General features: G+C 53.5%; 9 protein-coding genes across 9 annotated transcripts; 4 read left to right on the top strand and 5 right to left on the bottom strand.

Moving 5' to 3' along the window:
• Positions 1 to 1,251: 1,251 nt before the first annotated feature.
• Positions 1,252 to 3,280, bottom strand: BU25DRAFT_355761 (uncharacterized protein). Its single transcript, XM_033699587.1, has 4 exons — positions 2,969 to 3,280; positions 2,866 to 2,893; positions 2,292 to 2,805; positions 1,252 to 2,239 (listed from the first exon to the last, which is right to left on the bottom strand). Exons 1-4 carry the CDS (start codon positions 3,175 to 3,177, stop codon positions 1,602 to 1,604), a joined length of 1,389 nt encoding a protein of 462 aa, XP_033567614.1. The 5' UTR covers positions 3,178 to 3,280; the 3' UTR covers positions 1,252 to 1,601.
• Positions 3,281 to 3,492: 212 nt separating this feature from the next.
• On the bottom strand, positions 3,493 to 7,232 carry BU25DRAFT_5321 (uncharacterized protein). The gene is made up of 2 exons (XM_033700207.1): positions 3,808 to 7,232; positions 3,493 to 3,735 (listed from the first exon to the last, which is right to left on the bottom strand). The coding sequence occupies exons 1-2, from the start codon at positions 6,871 to 6,873 to the stop codon at positions 3,706 to 3,708; spliced, it is 3,096 nt and encodes a 1,031-aa protein (XP_033567613.1). The 5' UTR covers positions 6,874 to 7,232; the 3' UTR covers positions 3,493 to 3,705.
• A 1,130-nt stretch (positions 7,233 to 8,362) lies between these two features.
• On the bottom strand, positions 8,363 to 8,602 carry BU25DRAFT_405318 (uncharacterized protein). Its single transcript, XM_033699753.1, has one exon. It carries the CDS (start codon positions 8,590 to 8,592, stop codon positions 8,407 to 8,409), a length of 186 nt encoding a protein of 61 aa, XP_033567612.1. The 5' UTR covers positions 8,593 to 8,602; the 3' UTR covers positions 8,363 to 8,406.
• Positions 8,603 to 9,675: 1,073 nt separating this feature from the next.
• BU25DRAFT_486527 (uncharacterized protein) lies at positions 9,676 to 10,922 on the top strand (the record flags this gene model as incomplete). The annotated part of the gene is made up of 4 exons (XM_033700163.1): positions 9,676 to 9,958; positions 10,008 to 10,139; positions 10,192 to 10,322; positions 10,374 to 10,922. 4 exons carry the CDS (start codon positions 9,676 to 9,678, stop codon positions 10,728 to 10,730), a joined length of 903 nt encoding a protein of 300 aa, XP_033567611.1. The 3' UTR covers positions 10,731 to 10,922.
• Positions 10,652 to 11,586, bottom strand: BU25DRAFT_405314 (uncharacterized protein). The gene is made up of 2 exons (XM_033699752.1): positions 10,811 to 11,586; positions 10,652 to 10,755 (listed from the first exon to the last, which is right to left on the bottom strand). The coding sequence occupies exon 1, from the start codon at positions 11,510 to 11,512 to the stop codon at positions 10,922 to 10,924; it is 591 nt and encodes a 196-aa protein (XP_033567610.1). The 5' UTR covers positions 11,513 to 11,586; the 3' UTR covers positions 10,652 to 10,755; positions 10,811 to 10,921.
• Positions 11,587 to 11,808: 222 nt separating this feature from the next.
• Positions 11,809 to 12,691, top strand: BU25DRAFT_444174 (uncharacterized protein; the record flags this gene model as incomplete). Its single annotated transcript, XM_033700028.1, has 2 exons — positions 11,809 to 12,007; positions 12,063 to 12,691. The coding sequence occupies 2 exons, from the start codon at positions 11,809 to 11,811 to the stop codon at positions 12,512 to 12,514; spliced, it is 651 nt and encodes a 216-aa protein (XP_033567609.1). The 3' UTR covers positions 12,515 to 12,691.
• A 181-nt stretch (positions 12,692 to 12,872) lies between these two features.
• BU25DRAFT_355751 (uncharacterized protein) lies at positions 12,873 to 14,837 on the top strand. Its single transcript, XM_033699586.1, has 2 exons — positions 12,873 to 13,684; positions 13,739 to 14,837. The coding sequence occupies exons 1-2, from the start codon at positions 13,133 to 13,135 to the stop codon at positions 14,576 to 14,578; spliced, it is 1,392 nt and encodes a 463-aa protein (XP_033567608.1). The 5' UTR covers positions 12,873 to 13,132; the 3' UTR covers positions 14,579 to 14,837.
• A 335-nt stretch (positions 14,838 to 15,172) lies between these two features.
• Positions 15,173 to 16,486, top strand: BU25DRAFT_405312 (uncharacterized protein). Its single transcript, XM_033699751.1, has one exon. The coding sequence runs from the start codon at positions 15,462 to 15,464 to the stop codon at positions 16,452 to 16,454; it is 993 nt and encodes a 330-aa protein (XP_033567607.1). The 5' UTR covers positions 15,173 to 15,461; the 3' UTR covers positions 16,455 to 16,486.
• Positions 16,487 to 17,233: 747 nt separating this feature from the next.
• On the bottom strand, positions 17,234 to 18,640 carry BU25DRAFT_426963 (PLP-dependent transferase; the record flags this gene model as incomplete). Its single annotated transcript, XM_033699949.1, has 6 exons — positions 17,234 to 17,299; positions 17,330 to 17,371; positions 17,422 to 17,562; positions 17,714 to 17,848; positions 17,952 to 18,415; positions 18,448 to 18,640. The coding sequence occupies 6 exons, from the start codon at positions 18,638 to 18,640 to the stop codon at positions 17,234 to 17,236; spliced, it is 1,041 nt and encodes a 346-aa protein (XP_033567606.1).
• Positions 18,641 to 19,458: the final 818 nt, after the last annotated feature.

The raw sequence follows: 19,458 nt of genomic DNA, 5'->3' as shown, positions 1-19,458 counted from the left end.
GTGGAGGTGTGGGGGGCGTTCTTGTTGTTCCTGAGGTGCGAGGGCAGGAACGAGGAGGTTGCACTCGCTCTGATCGGCTAGTGGGACGCTAGCAGGGATTGGTCGGCTCTGAACTCGTTCGATGATCAGATCACCCTGCACCTCTGAAAACAGCAACAGCAGGTTGGGGAGATTGGGGCATTTCACTGATATCCAGCGGGTAACAGGGTGGTCAGTATGGGCTTCTGACTCACTTTCGAATACTTTGAAGCTCACAATAGGACATGTTTTCTGTGAACATTGCTGGGACGCTTCTTTCGTGCGCTGCTGCGCATGCACGTCATTCGAAACACGAAATCTGTCACTCCATCTTATCAGATCAATCGTTCGAATCAGTCGCCCATCCACACCTACGAAGCAGCATGCGCTCTTTCTCTAGATCCTCATTTCCAATGCATATACAGCAAAGAGTAGATTCTGTCCATCTGCGCAGGATGTTGCCCTGCACAAGTGGAGCGAAGGTGGTGACCGACTGCCTATGCACATCCAAAATCCAGACCATCTGAAACAAACACGTCAAAGTGCAGATAAGCTTTTTTGATCGGCGCGGTGGAGCGCGTGCAGCAACGGTAAGCTCCCACTAGTTCCTCGTGCCTGCATCACTCCGCGACACTCCCGGCAGAACAAAATCCTGTCTCGGCTCCTTTGCGAGACGAGCCACTGCAGAACCGTCTGATCTGATCTATCTGATTGACTGCACTTTGGCTATCTAAAGCGTAGGTGAGGTACAGCAGTCCCAGCTGCGACATAAGCTGTGGACAGATGCAGACGCGATTGCTCACTGACCGACTGTGAACTCAGGGTTGATGGTAGAGCCTGCGCGAGCGATCCATATCGCTTATGGATGCTTCAAGCTCAACCTTTAAACAATTGAAGAGAGTTCACGGCTTGTGGTGATGAAACCTATGCTGAGATGGGCACAACAAGTCTGCAGCCAGTGCATCGGGAAACTTCCGTCTCGGACTTTTTGCGTGATTCTATTATTGCAAGCTAGGGTTTTACAGTCCGTCTTAGCGATTTCACAGCCTTTCAAAGTCCTAGCAGTGGCGTGGGTGTTGTTGTACATCACCGTGTCTGGCGGGTGTTACGATGTTTTCCACCTTCGCCTCAACACGGGGCACCGCTCCACTCGGCATTTCGCCTGACAGATGACGCGCAGCAAATCCCCCAACAAATTTCTCCGGATCGACTTATCGTCCCGAGCGGTCGGATGGGACGTGCTTATCAGATTAAATTGCAACTTGACTTGCAGTAACGATTTTGACGTCAACATCAGCAACGAGTCATGCCACAAGAGCCAATACAGACGAAATATGTGACAAACCCATGTTCATTACCGCCCAGTCGTTAGAGTACAGTGGCCGATGTCTGAGAGGCCGGCGCTCCGATGCTATGCAGTAAACAAATCTGGTTGTACAAATGCTGTGAAGCTGTTCTTTTTTACCATTCCGCTCAAATGCTCAAAGTGGGAGGCGAGGTAGGTAAGCCAAACCAGAAGGCGAAGGGCTTTGCGTGCCTCAGAAAACCCAAAGTGACAGAGAAGAGAAGTGTTTGTAGATGCTTTACGCAGACGACTCGCCACGAGGAGCACCGCGGAAGCCACCTCGACCACCCCTGAAGTCACCACCACGGCCGCGTCCACGTCCACGGAACTCGCCTCCGCCACGACCGCCGCGACCACGGCCCCTGTATCCTCCTCGTCCTTCACCCTGGTCTTGTCCTCCACGTCCACGACCGCCACGGTTGTGCTGGACCTCAGAGAAGCCGTCGTTAGCAGGAGCCTGGGCGGCTGCCGGTTCGGGGGTGTCGTCAGCCCAGCTCTGAGTGCTAGTAACTGGCGCGGTCTCGTGGGGAGTCTCGGTCTCAGCGGGGTCGCGGGGAATAATCTCGAATGGCTCAGACAGGGGCTCATCCTGACCGCCGGCCTGCTTGTCCCACTGCTCAGTTGCAGCAGCATTAGCAGCCTCAGGCTCAATACTTGCTGGCGCCGGTACGGCTGACTGGCCAGCCTCCGCTCCACCAGCAGTCGCTGATCCAGCGTCGAGCTCTGTCAGGCCTGCGTGCGTGACGGTGGGGTCGGAGACTGCCTCTGGCGCCTCTGTCTCGGGAGCGGTGGGCTGGGCCTGTGCGACATCGTCAACCCAGGCTTCCTCTGCGGCGAAGGGTGCCTCCTCAAGCGCGGCCTGCTTAACTTGCGAATCTGTTCATCGATCAGCTTGGTATCTTTCCAGAATAGAGCGTTTGTTACGTACAAGTCACGCTCAGTAGCACACCCTCGGTAGAGGGCACGCCATCCTCAGCACCTTCGATGAGCTTCTCAGCCGCAGTGACAGCAACAGCGTCGCCTCCGTAAACCTGCAGCAAAGCTCCCTCAAAAGCCTTGGTGAGGTCCGAATCGTCATCCTCCAGCTGGCGGCGAGCAGCAGCCGCCCTCAAGAAGCGAGACAGTGTGAGGATCTTCTCGCGGAAGACCTTCTTCTGCGTGATTGCCGCTTCAGTCTTAAGTGTTTCCCTCAGCACCTCGAGCTCGCTGGAGTGTGACTTCTGCAGGATTTCCTTCTCGCGAGCGTGCTTCTCTTGGTATTCCTGGTCGAACTTCTTGTATTGTACGATCTGCTCCTCCAGTTGTGCGAGCTCAGCCTGAAGCTTTGGCTTCCTCTGAGCCTGGGCCTTCTGGTCGGCGTTGATCTTGCGGGTTGCGGCGAGTTCGTCGAGAGAGACGCCGGGATTCTCTGCGATGATTGAGTCGACCTTTTGGGTGGCATTCTGCACGCGACATGTCAGTCGGAGCTCATAGCAAGGCTGAAGCGAGAGGAGGGATCTTACCAGCTTCTTGTTGATGTTACGGATGTTCCTGCACGATTTGCATGTTAGCACATGAGCTCTTTCCGTATGTGGCCTTGAGCTTGGAGGCTGGGCTGCGACTCACTTCTGGAGCTCCTTGATGTAGGAGTTCTCGCTGTCGCCATTGACATTTCCTATAGGGTCAGAGCTACCAGCGCCTGCCTCAGAAGACGCATTCTCAGTGGCAGCTGGGACTGCGGTGGCAGCGCTCTCCTGCTTAGCCTTCTTCTTGCGGGCGCTCTTCGACTCGCCTGTGACGAGGTTCTGGAGCTTCGAAACAACTTCAGAAGCCATTTGGAGTGGTGATTGTGTGTTTGGTGATAACTTGGATGGAATCTACGCGTCACTCGCGAAATACAAAAAGGCTAAGTGTTGGTGGGGTTGTTGTAGCTGAACGATTTGGGCTGTTCGATTGCTCGCTGTGCTCGCAGGGCTACGTAAATGACCGCTAAAATTTAGCGTTGAAGCTGGGACCAAGGGGGGGGGGGATCATCGTGGAAACCCTTCGAAACCTGCTATCCAACGCCCGCTCGTACGTGATTCAAAGTTCCTTTGATGAAGTAAGGATTTGGAAATGGTCAAGAGAAACAGACGAACAGGTTCTCCTAGTATCATGAGAACATGGACAACGCTGTCGCGCTGCACACCATTAGGTTGGTACGAACATAACAAAGCGTCCCTACATATACATCCATACCCTTCTCTGTGAAGCTTCGTGTACAACATCCACCCACGTATGGGTACGAGCAAGATAGTTCTCCACCACTCTGATTTTCTCCACCGACGTGATATCTTCGATCTGGTCGTCTCCGAGACATCGCCTCAGCCACTCCCATCAAAACCATCCATCCCCTTCCCGTCCCCCGTCCCCCTTCTCTGCACACTCCCCCCTTCCACCCCCGCGTCTAACATATTCAAATCCACATTCTGTCCCTGCCCTAGTCCAAACCCATAATCCGTGCCACTCTGGCTTTCAAACACGCCATCACCTCCCCCGCCCATCATGTTCGGCGGATCAACGTTAAACGGCACGAAATAGCTGCTCATCGGATCAAAGAAGTTGTTGTTGCCCATATCCATCACTTCTAGGTTCCAAAAGGTTGCGTTGAAGTCGGCGGATAGGTCAGGGAAGGGCGACATGTCTATATGGGTCTGCGGGTGGGCCTGCGGGTTTTGGAGGTGTGGGAGGTGGGTTAGAGAGGGAGAGGTGCCGGTTTGGAGGAGCGTGTGTGGACCGGCGAATTCGGCGATGAATTGCTGCGACGTAGGTTGGTTTTGTTGAGGGAAGTAAGTGGCGGGGTCGAAGGTGGTGGTTGGCGGGGTGGACATGGTTGTGTCGTTTGTGATGGAGATGTGTGATATTGGTTGTTGGTGCTGGAGATGAGAAGGGGCGGATTGCTGTGCTTTGGTGCTATTCTGGCGTTGTGGCTTGGATGCTTCTGCTGTGTTCGCAGTTGCTTTTGAGACAGGTTTTGACTTGGTCTTTCGTGCTTGTTTGTGATGATCTGCCTTAGAAGGTGGTGAGAGCGACGCAAAGAACTCTTCAACACTCTGGAGATCGCTCTTCTCGCCAAGTACAGCATCAGTGCCGGGCTCGTTGGCTTTCGGCTCTGCAGCATCCTCGTAGTCTGTCTTTGAAACGCCGTGTGGGTATCGATCGAACCAATCGCCGTACTGGAATATGCTGCCTTTGCTCTTCCCGTCGGCGCTTGCTCCAGGTCCTTTCATCTGCGCGTCTGCGTGCTGTCGATACAGATCCTTCAGGTTCTCGGCAACGTACTGGAACATGCCCCAGTACTTCTTCATCTTCGTCAGATACTTGACGTTGTAGGCCAGGTACTTTTTCGATTGCGCTTCGAGCTTCGCATTCTTCGAGAACACACCATGGACGTGAACGGTCGACGAGAAGAATGCGGAGTATCCAGCGAAGGGTGCAACGACGTTGTGGTCCATGGCCTCATTGATGAGGATCGAAATCTGGTTTGCGGATTCGAGCGCCGTGCGCGCTGAGTTTGTGAGGAAGTCGTGTGGCATATCTTTCGGTGGCCGCGCGCCTGCTGTTGAAGGTAGCGCAAACCGATGCATGAAAAGCATGATCTGCTGCCAGAGGATGTGTAGGTACAAAAACGAATTTGCAGTTTTGCCAATGGCATGGCTCTTCAGGTTTTCCGGTGTATAGACCAGCATTTCAGGTAACGAATCCTTGAAGTCCATGGCTTCCTTCTTGATGGCATGGAACGTCGACTCTAGTGACCACATTGGCTCCGGTTCTCGCTCTTTGCCACCGAGGTTCATATACTTGATCAATTTCCCCCATACGCACACTAATCGAACAGTGTACGCTGTGACGCCCATGTTTTCGCGCGGGTTCGCTAGTTGCCCGCTATCAGGTGGAACCGGGTTTGGCACAGCGCCTTCTAAGTTTTCGGTCGGTGCATGGATTTCGTGAACGTAAAGGTGTTCCTTGACCGGCAATTGCACCTCAATGTACTGCTCATGTACGAAGAGCGGTCGATCTGTGCCAGACGAGTTGAATCGATCCATCAAGAAGCACGACCACATAGTCCTCCGTCGAATCTCTTGATCTGTCGCGCTGAGCGGTTTCTTCTCCGGATCATTGACCAATGGATCGTATTCGTTCTCCTTGTGCAGCTGCAGAGCGTACGCCATCCTCTGCGCCATGCCGCCAAACATCCAGCTTCGTCCACCCTGGCATGTGCCAAATTCGTGGAGACCAAGCAGCAGGTAGACTATAAGGATCGTGATGTTCGGCGAATCGTACCGCTTCAACGCAATCTCCCGCGCCCTTTGCGCCCAATCGTCGCCTCGTAAGAAACATGGTTCTGTCCGTAATTGCGGGTGTGTCGAGAAGCGCGCTGAGATCGCACACATAGCCAGGATGAGCACTGGCGGCACCTTCCCTGTGTTCAACCGCCGCATGAAGCTCGGTTTGTGCAGCAGAGGGTAGCTCTGGCCGTAAACGTAGTCAAAATACACCTCGGCGAGGTGTTCCTGGATCTCTTTCGAGGGCAAACTCTCCGCGCCTTCGGTAAGCAGCTTGTTCTCATCCGACTCCTTTGATGTTCCCGCCATCCCTGTTGCGTCTGAATCCCTGCCCTTGGACTTCGCCCACTCGTCCAACTCATTTCCGAACGCTTCTTCTGCTTGTCGTTTCTTGGTCGCTGGTGTCTTCGGCGGTGCGCCGGGTATCGCAGGCTTGACGACTGATCTGCCTACATTCGCCACTGAGGGTAGGCTTTCTTTTGGTATAAGTTTGATCACACGATCTTCCATGCGCTTCAAGCGCTTGTCCAACATAGCCATGTAGTCCGTCCTCGGCGCTGCTTTCCTCGTTGTGACTTTGTACACGCACGGTATCCTGCTCCTGACGCAGTGCTTGCACGACGGCTTCTCGCCCGAGCAGCGGATCTTCTTTCTCCTGCACGCAATGCACGCAAGTGGTAGTCTCTTCCTCTCTTTCCCAGCTTTCGTCTTCATCTCGCTCCACTGTGGCGTATCTTGCTCGGTTTCCTTTGTGCGCTTTGCTGTGGCGCAAAAGTTTGCGCTGTCATTTCCTTCAAGTTTCAGGCCCTGAGCAGATGAGTTGTGCATGTCGCCAATGTTCAGCATGCCCATCGCAGGCGCACTCTCAGGGCTGGTATTGTGTCCTTCTTGCGCCAACACGCCTGGACTGCCACCGATGCTTAGGCCGGGCGGATGCACACTGCCTCCGCCACTCATGTTGTCTTCGCTCACGCCGCCCACGCTGCCTCTGTGGACCTGGGCACCTGGATATCCCGGGTTCTGTGTATGCGCAAAGGCCATGTCGAAGTCGGGGTATTGCCCCATCATATTACTGGGGCTGGTGCCGAGGGCATTGCTATTCGCAGGCGCAAGCCCATACTCGGCCAGACCCAGGGCGTCGTCGTGGTCGAAGTGCGGGTGCGAAGAGGAGGTCATGATGGCTGCGGTTGCGCCGGAGTCGGCCATGTCATTGGGCGCGGAGCTGCAGAGGTAAGGGTCGCATTGAATGTGGAGCAGACAGAGACGCTGAGCTCAGTGTATCTACAACAAGAAGTATTCCAGTCAAAGCAGCATCATGTCGGGTGCAGTGCGGGTGACTCTCGGGGGTATTGTTAGGCAAAAGGTGCGAGCAGAGACCGGCACAGACGAACACACGCAGGGCTAGAGAGCGGGCTTCGTCTTCTCCACACTGGGCGCAGAAGAGGCGGCTCTACCTGAGTGATGTGGGGCGCTAGTTTCTTGAATCGCAGGAGCATGCACTGACTGTGGGGAGCTCCAAAGAGCAGAACAGCGGGTGCCCTCGGCCTGTCAGGCCTCACTGCGCGTCATACCCATTGCAACAGTACCGGAGTGCTCCGCCTTCATCATAGCAGCCCATGTCCAGCATAATACGCCCCAGAGCGTCACGTAGCCATCGTGCATACGCCCACCTGTAATCGCGCATCCAGGATTCGCAAGCGAAGTTCATCCATGTGTGGGGCGTGGCTTGTGCTGGGCACGGCAGGATGCATGATTGACTGATCTGTGAGTGGCTGACACGCTGACGACGTTGAAGCCAAGTCGAGCCCGAGTTGCAATTCTCCTCGCGTTCTCGACCGAGTTCTAATTACTCAGACATCACGAATCAAGCATTGCTCATACCATTCCGGTGAATGTCCTCGTATCCACCCCAAGACTGTTGATCAGAGACGTTGATACATGCAAACTGCGCAACAGGTGCGTCTCGGCGGGTATTGTCGCCCTGCGTCCGGCGAATTGTTAAGTCCAACGGCTTTCCCCGTCAGTATCCTCGGACGCGCACTGAAGGTCACGAGCTTCGCCAGTTTTCTGCAGCTCGACGCTCGTCTAAAATGTGGCGCTGCGGGACCGAGGTTGCTAGTGTGAGGTCCTCCGCTGAGTTCCGTCAAAAGCCCTAACGCCGTGGGGAACACCAAGCAATAACGTTGTCGGCCGAGCCTGAAAACCTCAACATCTTCATCATGTTCGTTAGCTCGTTAGATCAAAGGTCATTGTTGAAACGAAGTGCACGAGCAGCGCATGTGGTACGACACCTGCATCTTACATCATGGTCCACCCCTGCACTCCCACCTGCAGAGGTTGGGGAAGCTGGGGTAGAATCAAAATCTCGGGGCACAACATGCGCATCGCATCCAACTTCATCTCACTACAGTCTTTTTGTCAAAGGAGTGATTTCACCTGGATTCAAGTATGAAACATGGTGGTTGTTAGAGAATGTGGGGTGTTGCATTGTTAACGAGTGTGCAGTCTTCTTCTTCATCTTCCTTGTCTTTTCCATCTTGAGACTGAGTGAGGTTGGGGATTCACTGCATCATTCCATTTCCATCTTCGCCATTTCCATCTTCGCCATCTCCATCTTCGCTGCCTCTTCTTCGACTTCACCTGGGTAATCTCCGTAGCCGTCGTACTTGCCGTACTTGCCGTACTTGCCGTAGCTCGTGTCTTCCGCCTGCTTCGCGTCCATCATCATCTCGTTGCGCTTCATGTTTGCATTGGCTGCCGGTGTGTAAGTTTAGGGATCGAAGTTAGGAGAGCGAAGAGAATCAATATACCCATCATCTTAGCTGCTTCCTTGACACCCTTTGGATAATGATCGTAGTTCCCATAGTTATCATATTTGCCGTACTCGCCATAGACGGTGTACTCGGCATCGGTGGCTTGCTTCATTTTGTTTATGTTGTTCACGGTGTCCACGTTCTTCATCTCCATGGGAGCAGCGATAGCAAGAGCAGCCAAACTGGCGAGGATGATCGAGTAATGCATCTTGAAGGTCTTGAATGATAGTGCTCGGAAGATTGTGCTCAATCAAGCCTGAACGAACGAAGGTGAGAGCTGATGTGGATGTTGGTCGGACTGAGTCCATGGCCCTTTTGTAGCTGCATGAAAGGCTGCTAAGAAGCAGTATGGCGAGCCATGCGATCATGATGGCGAATACAGGGTAAAGAGAGGGTGAGGGGGTACCCGTGTACATAGCAGAGCACAATCACGTCCTGCGTAACCGGCTAAAAGCTGTCTTTGGTCACTGCACTCTACCGTGGAATGTCTTTGTAATCTTGACCTCGGCTCCACCTGTACACCGAAACCAAAATATGTGGTTCTGAAAGGTGTGCTGGATTGGATCATCGTGAACGTGTGCCTTGGATTTCAGAGGCTCTTGCGGTTTGCACGGTATCGGGTGATTGTAAAAGTGAAGTGTCACCCTTCGTGCAACACGAGAGAGGATATGTGCATCCGAGTGTGACGAGATAAAGTCAGGTTTCGTTGGATGTGGACACCGTCTTTGTTCCTGAGCCAACAACCTGCCAAGTTATAATGCCTGAAGACGGCCTGGCAACCATGGGCCCCGTGATGTTTCGTCAGACCAATGCTGGTAGTGTGAGTCCACGGATGATTGGATTCAGGGCCGAGATCTGCGCTAGCTGTTGGTCTATTGCCAGGCCAAAGTCTACCAATTGTCCTTTTATTCGGATGGTCGATAAAGTACACTGCACTTGTAATGCGTCTGACGTTTCTAGCGGCTTTGACACTGTATCTCAATCATGGCACATGGATAGCGCCGTGGTACTGAGGTCTGATTTGGCGCATGTGTTGTACACCGCGGGTATGTGGTAGGAGTGAGTATTGATTGGCGGATGGCTGCATTTGTGGAATCTGTTAGAATCCATCGCTAGCATGCTCTTCTACCGTACTCGATGTTAGCATTACTCTTCCCACCAACGTACAGCCTGAAAAATCTACACCTTGCTCACTATGTTCGCTCGTCTATTCCGCAAGACGTCCAAACATGCTCGCTTGCCTCAAAGTGACACCGAGAGCCTTGATAACGAGACGCTTCTGCCATCTTCATCGACGACGTCACTGGCATTGAAGCCCTCGCCCCGTCCTAACTTCGAGTACCAGGTGGCATTGAAGACCCTCATCGTTTGCAGTGTCGTATACGTTAGCGCAGGGTTCTGGGTAGCGCATAGTGTACGCAAAGCCGAGTTCGTCACTGATGCAGACGACTTTTGCATAAACCATGTCTCCCAATACTGTGGGTCGTCGCGTTGTAAGTTTGGAGGATGGTGGCTAATTGTGTAAAGCGCCGGTAGTCAGGGACGTAGAACCAGGTTGGCACACCAAGCAGTTCAACGGGTCCTTTCTGCATGAGACTGTCTATCGGCAGTCAGCTGGACCAGAAGTGGATGCTGCTTGGGAGGCGTTGGGTGTGGGATGTGAGTAACACTACGTCTATTTTCTGTAATCCAGCGCTGAGCCTGTGTATAGTTCGAAGCGTCGTCATCCCAGAGAGCGAGGCCGAGCGGTCCGGGATACGACGCAATCAGGTCAAGATCAGCCAAGAATATGGCGGTGGGTTTCCGGCCAACGTTGAGGGGTTGCATCATTTGCACTGTCTGGTATGCCGCGAAGGGTAGCTTCGGTGATCTCTGGATGCTGACATTACGCAGGATCTTCTACGGAAGACCTTACACTGGAACTACGATTACTACCTGGCGAAAGGCAAAGGCCCATTCGTGAACTCCGAATACATCGTCCGGATCCACGCCACCCACTGCCTGGATATGCTGCGGCAGGCACTGATGTGCAACCCCGATGTTGGAGTGCTAGGTCAAGTATGGTGGCAGCCGGAAAGTGACCCACACCCCATGGCGTTTGTTGACTTCAATACGAAGCATCGGTGCCGTGACTACGAGGGCGTAAGAAGGTGGGCTGAAGCGCACCAGATGCCGCCTGAAAAAGATGTGGACATGAGTCGCTTCTATGAGCAACCGAAGCCTGAAGCAGTCTATCCTGCTATACCTTGAGGAGGCTCAGAACAAGACGTGAAAGCTGGATGGTGTTAGCTCGAAGCGTGGTATGATAGCAATGCATTGTTGCCCATTACCAGCTTCCATCTTGTTGACGCATGACGAAGCAACTGTCTGAGAGCCGTCCGGCATTGGCTGCGCGGATGGCTACGTGTTCCCCAGTGTCGAGTTTGTAAGGTGAGTCACGCTCAGTTCTGCCGAGGCTTCACCACTCCATCGTGCATAATGTAGTAGACGACGGTGCTGTCTGTGTCCACTGTGGCCAATACGACTCTCTTTGTTGTCCTCCAAGGGTTTGCCGGGGCCTTCTGCGCGGCAGCAGAAGTCTGAGGCGGGACCATGCTGATATCGTCAAAGACCTCAGCCAGTCTGCGCAGCGTCCATTGTTCGTTCAGCCTGGTCGGCAGTACCCATTCGAGCTCCGGCTGTGCCTTGACCTCCAGACCGCTCTTCTCGCCTGCTGCCTGCGCGGCTTTGCGCTGGCGGTCGGCGTTTTTCAGCAGCTCGACCTGCTCATCAGGGTGGACGTAGAGGCGCTGCGGCGGCAGACCTGTGACAAGCGGCCGTGAAAGAGGCTCCTTTGTGAGAGGCGAGTGTGTGTGCACCTTCAGGTCAGTCCAGTAGTGCTGGTACTGGAGATTGTGAAGGATCTGGAGGGCGAGCGAATGCAAACTGGGAAGGTGTGTGGAACTGGATAGCTTGGCCGAGTCTGCGACAAACATCTGCACCTGCGCTGGCGCGGGCGCAACTGCTGTTTTGGTGCTGGTGAGCGTCGTCATGGCGGAGGGGTTGGACTGCAGCGCTGGCAGGCAATTGGCGGTGCAATGTTTCGCAATCGTCGAAGCAGAGGTGAGGAGGCTGTCTAGCCGTCCAGCTCGGGAAGGAGCGAAGAACTGTGTAGATCCGCTAAGCCGCTAGACCACGAATACCGTCTTGACTGGTGAACAGCGCAGGTCAGGCAACAACGCTCTTGTGTCCAGATAACTTGCCTGTCTGCTCCAACAGACTACTCATATAACCACACTGTAGTTATATCCTTAAGTTGTACATTCAAGCCTCTGCAACTGCCTTGACCATGCGTTCGACTACCGTTAGCTCCACTCTGCTCCTATTGGCTGGCGCTGTTGTAGCGCAGCAGAGTGAGAGCGTAGTAACAGAGATCCCATCCTCGCTCATCCAGACGACTGAGCAGATCTTCACAATCCAGACATCAGTCCCGACGGGTACGACCTCAATTTGCTATGAAGTCTGCATCCAGGAGCCGTGCTACGCATGTGCGCAATCATACATCTCTTTGACTGTTCGAGGCTCAGTAGCTGACCATTGTAGGCTCTGCCAGTCCCAGCGATGATCCCGCCATGAGCTTGCCCGTCGAGACTCTGCCTGTTCCCAGCAGCATCAGTGACGGCGATATTTCCATGACTCTTCCAATCGAGTCTCTGCCGCCTGCTGGCTCTAACCCTACACCAACACCTTCAGTTACTGGCAGCATCCTCACGCACACTCTATTGCCCCCGATTCCGCAAACAACTGATCCACTCATGTCGATTCCCCAGGGAGAGACACCTGAGTCCACGGGCACACTCGCAAGCTCTTCTGCTTCGGGGAGCGCTTCGGCCAGTGCTTCCAGATCTGCGCCAGCTGAGCAGTCAACAGCAGCGGCACCTCCATCACTCAAGGGGGACAACACATCGTTCATGCTTGCTCTGGGTATTTCAGGCGTATCGGTCTTGTTCGGCGCTGCGTGGACTCTCCTCGAGATGTCGGGTCGCGCGAGCTAAGTTCATGTCTGTCTTTCTTGCGTCGCACAAAGGAACACTTTGTTGCGCAAGGCCCAGCGGCTGGGCCTGAATTTGAGCTCTTGGGCGTATTTTAGCATACGATTAAACGTATAAGTACACGGAAAGCGTAAAACAATCAGGCAGAATTCTGCCACATACATAGCAAATCAAGCAACGATAAGAATTTGAGGTTGAATACGCCCGAGGTACGAGATACGCGTAAAGTTGAATCTAATTTGCTGCGCCAACGGCTCTCGTGCGTGGGCCCTGGCCCTTGCTGGACTGCGCCACTGCTTCGATGGCTCCATCGCAGTTACCCCAGACGCCCAGCCAACTGCGTGGCCGCGACCACTGACATTGCACACAAGTAGCCGATCCCCAAACATGGTGTCGTCTCGCTATCCGCTACCCACCAAGGGCCCCATATCCACTCACCAATCTTGTTCATACACGCCTTTTATTATTCCCAGCAAGCAGGTCCGCCAAGGGGCCTCGCCAATTGAACCATCAGCCGTTGGCCAGGTTGGCTGACGACCCGGCGCGCAAGCAGGAGGCGCTTCAATTCACCCGAAATTACAAAAAGTGCAGTCGCCCGTAATTGTTGTTTACATATCAATCATGGCGTCTCCAAATTCACAGTCGACATCACCGGCAAATATCTCAACCCCCGTCCCTTTTCCGCAGCCTGAAGGCCTTCACGATAGCTCAAAGGGCAAACAACGCGCACGAACTTCGACCAATGCCTCATCAGCGTCAAGCAGAATACGGAGCGCGAGCGTAAAGCTCATGGAGGCGGACCCTCCGCCGGGCATGTGGGCTGCTACAGGCAGCGTTGCATCGAAGGCGCCTTCACTGGTAGACATTAGGAGAGGGTCATTTGGTTCTGAAGGCTGGGACGCGCAAAAACAGAAGGCACACCGTCGAGACAGTCATGAAAGCAGCGAACGGCCCGCCAACAACAGGAAGGGGTCGTCCGGCAAACTAGGCGTGGAGCCCTTCCCAGCACTAACAGAGGAGAGGCCATCATTCGAGACTCGCGAACGCGTGCCCAGCTACGACGGCCAAAACGATGCTAGGGAGGTTGGAACTGGCATTAAGCCTATGACATCACACTTGACTGATAAGAGTGAGGAAGCTGCAGTCCGCCAACCATTACGCAGCTCAGGCCAGGTACGTCAGCTCCTTCACATCGAACGCTGCCTATACTGACTTACTTGTGCACAGTATGCGAACAGATACATACCACCGCCCAAGCTGCCGTGGACGCAAGCCTTCGTTATCGGCTTGAAAGGGTTCTGGAAGTGGTTCCTGACCATTCCCGGGTTCTTGGTAACAGTGTACGGCCTCAATGTTGTCGCTTGGGGTGGCATGCTCTTCCTACTCCTCTGCAATGCTGCTCCCGCCATGTGCACACCTACTTGTGACGACATCAACTCTCCGCGGAGGATCTGGGTTGAGATTGACTCGCAAATTCTGAATGCGCTCTTCTGTGTCACTGGCTTCGGTCTTGCTCCGTGGAGATTTCGCGATCTATATTGGTGGGCACATTGGAGGCTTGGAGGTTCCCAAAAGAAGCTGGTCGGCATTCGACGACTTGCTGGCATACATCGAGGATGGTTTCGACTCCCCGGTTCTGAACGACTCCCTGAAGAAGCAGATGCCACAAAGGTCAACTCTGAGGACTCAGCCGTACCGATTCCGGCTAGCAAGATCCCCGACCCACCGCCAACTGGCTGTCGTGCATCACCGACCACCTTCTGGAAGATGGATTTTGTGCTGTGGATGAACGCCTCAAATACTTTCTTCCAGGTCGTGCTATGCTTCTACATGTGGCACTACGACCGCATCCAAAGACCGTCTTGGGCAACTGGGCTTTTCGTTGCTTTAGGTTGCATCGTGGCAGGAGTTGCAGGCATAATGATCGCCGTCGAGGGGAAGAGGATCAAGAAGGTGGAGGGCGTGCCTATGCGCAAGGAGGACCAAGACAGGCGGACAGATGAGGAAGCACAGAGTGCCCAAAATGTACCGCTTGTATCTTATTTTGGCGCTGCCTCGAAGGCATGATGAGCGCCCAGGCAGTTCGCATCTGCAGAGTGTACGGATAGCTACTCTGATTGGCTCGGGACAGTCCTTCCCTCGTCTTGGCGCAGACGTTGGGTCCTCTACCTTACGTCGCGTGTGGCGAGAATCTGGAAGTCTGTTGAGCCAGCACTGAGTGCAGAGATGAGATAAATTGGGATATTATCTATATATGAGCAGAAGGCTGCCTATCTATGGGCAGCAGAAACAAAGAGGCTTGGTCTGTCTTAGACAGCAAGACAACAAAGATACAATCTGATTAGACATGAGATCGAAGCTGCCTGAAACGAACAAAGTCCGGCATGTTGCAGCAACCATCGCTAAATTCAAGATGACTCCTCGAATATCTCCACAACCTTCTTCGCAATCGTAGTGACAATCCTTGTGTCAGCAACTATCTCTCTCCGTCATGGAAAGCGGAGACATCCGTCTGGTTTGAGGCGAGTCATGGACGATCGTCCTCGAGCCCAACCCTGCCGCCCTGCATGTTCACAGCACGCCAAGATCTCCGACCGAGGCTGACATGCGGCGGACGCTAAAACTATGATCTGTTGACAAGAATGACGTACAAAGTTACAAATCGACTCACAGCTGTGTGACGGCTGCACGAGAATGTTCATGAACTTGGCTTCGGGCCTAAAGCTGACTTGACACGCTTTAGCTCGTTGCTTCTTAATCTTTCTACGGACTCGGTGGCTCGAACCTTCCGACTCGATCTTGTCTTCCAAGACGTACATAGGAAAGCACAGCCTTGACCCCCTGTGGATCTCGCTGTAATCGACACTCCACTATTCCTACTTGACCTTTATACTCTGAGAGCAACAACTGTCACACCCAGAAATCTAATAAGCACCCATCAGTAAGCAAGATGGCTGCTGCCGAGTACTATCTAGGCAGCCAGGGAGCGCAACAGTACCACAGTCAGCAACCTCCAGCACAATCATGGCCACGACAGCAGTATAACACACCACCCTACGCCAACACGCCACTGCCTTCGTATTTGCCAGATGATCCCCAGCAACAAAAGCAACAGTTACAACCCTACCTTCCTTCACCTTCACCCCAACAGCAGCAGCAGTACCCTGGAAAAGGCTATCAAGGAGCAGCAGCACCATACTTCCCTCCTCCACCACAACAGACAAATGGATACCTAGGTCCGCCGCTACAGCACGTACGCAGCCACTCCCAGCCAGCTGCTCGAGTCCGATTTGCGGACCAAGAAGCAACTGCACTCAGCTCAGCAACCGAATCGGACAGCGACTCATCTCCACGGCGCAGACACCGCCATCGTCAAAGTCGCGATCGTACACGTGATTACGACCGTTCGAGAGACCTAGACTCTGACTACAGCGACCGAGACTACGATCGTCCTCGCGGGAACCGGATTAAAACTCACCAGAAGAAGCATGAGAACAGGGACACGTTCTTGGGCGCTGGCGCTGGAGGTATCATCGGCGATGCTATCTTCCCTGGTCTCGGCACCGCAGCAGGTCTCATTATTGGAGGACTTGGCGGTAGGAAATATGCAAAAGACAAGCGAAGCCATAGTGAAGAAGACCGTTCGCACCGACACCGAGACGCATACCGCGAAGGAAGAGACGAGGGTCGTGAGGACAGAGAGTACGGGAGACATAGACATCGCGGTGCGTACCGCGAGGGCAAGGAAGAGAGGAGAAGAGACAGAGCTAGAGACTCCGGTTACGGATATGACGAGCGAGACATCGAAAGTGGATATGGAAGAGATGAAGGGTACAACGCCTACGAAGAAGGTCACAAACAGCGCGGGAAGCACAGGAAGTATGGCCAGCAGGGCTGGGACGAAGGCAGTGCAACCTTCAAGAGCGGCACAGCTGTGCGATAGATGAGTCCGAGGCCTGCAGCCATTGACGACTTAATGAATGAATGTTTGTCATATCTTACCACATTGGTGATGGTTGTTCGTGATGCCCAAGACGCATGTTTCTCAAGCGATTCCATGGCGCTACTGACTAAGCTGGCTCGAGCTCTCCGCGACCTCTTCACGAGTCGAGCTTCAAAGCTCCTTCCTCCTTAATCTACAGATGAATGCCACAACGTTCATCAGCGCGCAAGAGGGGATCTTGCGCGTTTACTTGTTATAACTGTAAGTCACTTTCTAATCAATCTCCGCTCTCTCATATGATGTTAGAATGTTATTCATTCAGTTATCCCTGTCTGAAAACTACTGTTGAAAAAAGTAAAATCCTGATTTGCACCTTCGAATTTGTCGATTCATGTTCAAGACTTTGTTGGTCGTTTACTGATTCTTTGTAGATGTCTAGATCTCCTCAAGCGCCGTCGTTCGGGACCCGCCATTGCCAACGGCCAGCACGTTGCTCCTTCGTCGCGATTTATGTACATGGCGTGACAGCTACCTCGCGCGGCCCTCTGCGTTGAACCCAACGCCGCCTTTTCATGCGCTCCCCGCCATCTCTTATGTTGAATCCTCCGCAGTACCGTTCGCAGTGCCGTTCACCTGGTTGGGCTTAGGAGCATACAATGTGCCGTCGCTGGCATCACTAGACAGTCCGCCCTTTCCTGTGGGCACCCATCCTTGAGCTGGATTGAGGCCAGCGCCGACAAAGGCTTGCTCGAAATCGTGGATGATGTCGTCGATGTGCTTCAGGCGAGCGAGACGCGGATCAGGTATGGGGTGATGCCGCCCTTGATCTTCTCCTCGTCGGGGATCTGCTGATGTGTGGTGCGTCAGGGGTGGACGATGAGCGTCTTTGCGTGGCCTACGTTGGCGAGATGTGAGCACTAGAAAGATGTTAGTGATGTTTCGTTATTCAGGACAGGGAGACACGTACCAGCTTCAGGCTGTCGACGACAGCTGCAACCTCCTTGATGTTACCGGCAATGCAGAAGGTCAAGACACCACCCCATCCCTTGGGCAGTACTCGCTGAGCCAGCTCATAGTCCGAGTGCGATTCAAGTCCAGGGTAGTTGACCTAGTTCACACACTGATGCTTCTTGAGCCACCTGTCGAAGGGTTAGAGGAGCAATCAGCAGAGGACGATGTGATCAAAACCGACCTTGCCAGTGCCAGACTGTTGTAAACATGGCGTTCAGCACGCAGCGCCAATGTCCCAGACCTTGAACGAAGAGCCAGGCGTTGAAAGGACTTATACACGGTCCAAGGTCACGCATAGCGTCCATGCGAACCCTAGCTGAGAGAGGCTCGTACCCGTAGGTCTCCCAGAAACGCATGCCGTGGTCGCCATCGGCAGGCTCGTCCTGTTTCGTCTGTTAGCTTTAGGGTGCGCCTAGAGGAACATAAAACATACATGCAAAAGAGCTTTCCACTCACCGACTAGTCGAAGCGATAGCCATCAATTACAACAGCACCCATCGACGTTCCATGTCCACCAATCCACTTCGTAACGGACGAGGTAATAATATCAGCACCAATCTCAATAGGCTTGCACAGATATCCGCCCATTCCAAACGTATTATCAACAATCAGCCGAATCCCAGCATGATGACAAACCTCACTGATCGCCTTCAAATTTGGCACATTGAACTGCGGGTTGCCTATCGTTTCAACATAGACTGCTCTCGTCTTGTCATCAATCGCGTTCTTGATGTTCTGCGGATCCGAGCCCTCGACAAACTTGCAGGGGATGTTGACCTTGAAGTATACACGGAATTGGTTGAATGTTCTGCCGTACAAGTTCATCGTGCTGACAAAGTTGTGGCCTGGCTTGCAGATGCTCGTTATGGCCATGAATTGTGCTGAGTATTCGGATGCTGTGGCTACGGCACCGGCGCCGCCCTCGAGCATAGCCATGCGCTGCTCGAAAACTGCGGTGGTCGGGTTGCCCATCCTTGCGTACACGTATCCTTCTCCTTCTTCGACCATGCAAACTTCGACGTGCCGTCAGCGGCGTCAGTGAAGTTGTAGGAACATGTTTGGTAGAGAAGCAGGGCGCGGGATGCGTTGATTGGGTCTGGTTCTTGGGCGCTGTGGAGTGCGATAGTCTCGTACTCTGGCGCCTTAGTTACGTTGCCCAAGTGACCGGATACCATCGTGAAGATAGTTGGAGGATATCGCTGAAGAGAGACGAAGGGTAGAAGAGAGGAAAGGGGGGGAAGAGTTGGGGGCAGTATGAGTCTTGATGGATATCGAGTTGAGCAGAATACAGCTATATACTACGATATTTAAACCTCGATATCGGCAGCCACTCACGCCTAGAAGCCCTCTATCGCGTCTCACTGCAAGCGCGAGTGCCTCAATGGTCCATTACGACGTACGGTCTGCTTGCAATACTCACAGAAGAGCTTCAATAGCACTACAGACACGGTAACGTTATCAGCACCGCGGATAAACGAAGACTACCCGCCTGTTTCAAAAGACGGATGCATCCTTTCGACCAAGAAGTCGCAGCTTACAGCCCCAAGTGAATGGCTTGCAGCCGCCAATATCGGAACTACCAACGGCGGCCGATGAGATGCCGGTGCTACAAACTTCACCAATGACCCACTTCCCCACGGTCCGCACCTTGTATGACCCACAGCGGCTCCGGTATCACGCCGCAACCCTGCATTCTGAACATGGATCTGTTTCATAGCGGCAGTCGGGGGATTTAGGTAAGTTGTGTGGGGTCGGGCCGTTGGCGTTGCGGCAGGTAAGTTATGGTCACTGAAAGGAAATAACTTGTGGCATTTGACAAGATCAAGCAGGGCCTTCATCTCACAGTCAAGGACATGCAACAGCTGCGAACTCTCAACTTACCAGACTTGCCTGAAAACAAGATGTCACCACTGCCACTACAAGTGTGATTGCTAGTAGCTACACGACATCGACCGATCTCGTCAGCAAAGATAATCAATTTGCCGAATACCGT

This window comes from Macroventuria anomochaeta (genome assembly GCF_010093625.1).
Source record: "Macroventuria anomochaeta strain CBS 525.71 unplaced genomic scaffold BU25scaffold_1, whole genome shotgun sequence".
NCBI classification, from domain to species: domain Eukaryota; kingdom Fungi; phylum Ascomycota; class Dothideomycetes; order Pleosporales; family Didymellaceae; genus Macroventuria; species Macroventuria anomochaeta.
Note: the sequence above shows the minus strand (reverse complement) of the source record. Positions and strands in the feature narration are given on the sequence as shown.

Bases quoted from the DNA above. Each gene is read 5' to 3' on its own strand.
- BU25DRAFT_405314 (XM_033699752.1), bottom strand. From the start codon at position 11,512: ATGACGACGCTCACCAGCACCAAAACAGCAGTTGCGCCCGCGCCAGCG.
- BU25DRAFT_405318 (XM_033699753.1), bottom strand. From the start codon at position 8,592: ATGAAGCAAGCCACCGATGCCGAGTACACCGTCTATGGCGAGTACGGC.
- BU25DRAFT_355751 (XM_033699586.1), top strand. From the start codon at position 13,133: ATGGCGTCTCCAAATTCACAGTCGACATCACCGGCAAATATCTCAACC. The intron at 13,685-13,738 runs GTACGTCAGCTC...ACTTGTGCACAG, and splicing joins CATTACGCAGCTCAGGCCAG to TATGCGAACAGATACATACC.
- BU25DRAFT_5321 (XM_033700207.1), bottom strand. From the start codon at position 6,873: ATGGCCGACTCCGGCGCAACCGCAGCCATCATGACCTCCTCTTCGCAC. The intron at 3,736-3,807 runs GTGGATTTGAAT...GGGGACGGGAAG, and splicing joins GACTAGGGCAGGGACAGAAT to GGGATGGATGGTTTTGATGG.
- BU25DRAFT_405312 (XM_033699751.1), top strand. From the start codon at position 15,462: ATGGCTGCTGCCGAGTACTATCTAGGCAGCCAGGGAGCGCAACAGTAC.
- BU25DRAFT_355761 (XM_033699587.1), bottom strand. From the start codon at position 3,177: ATGGCTTCTGAAGTTGTTTCGAAGCTCCAGAACCTCGTCACAGGCGAG. The intron at 2,894-2,968 runs GTGAGTCGCAGC...CAAATCGTGCAG, and splicing joins TACATCAAGGAGCTCCAGAA to GAACATCCGTAACATCAACA. The intron at 2,806-2,865 runs GTAAGATCCCTC...TGTCGCGTGCAG, and splicing joins GTAACATCAACAAGAAGCTG to AATGCCACCCAAAAGGTCGA.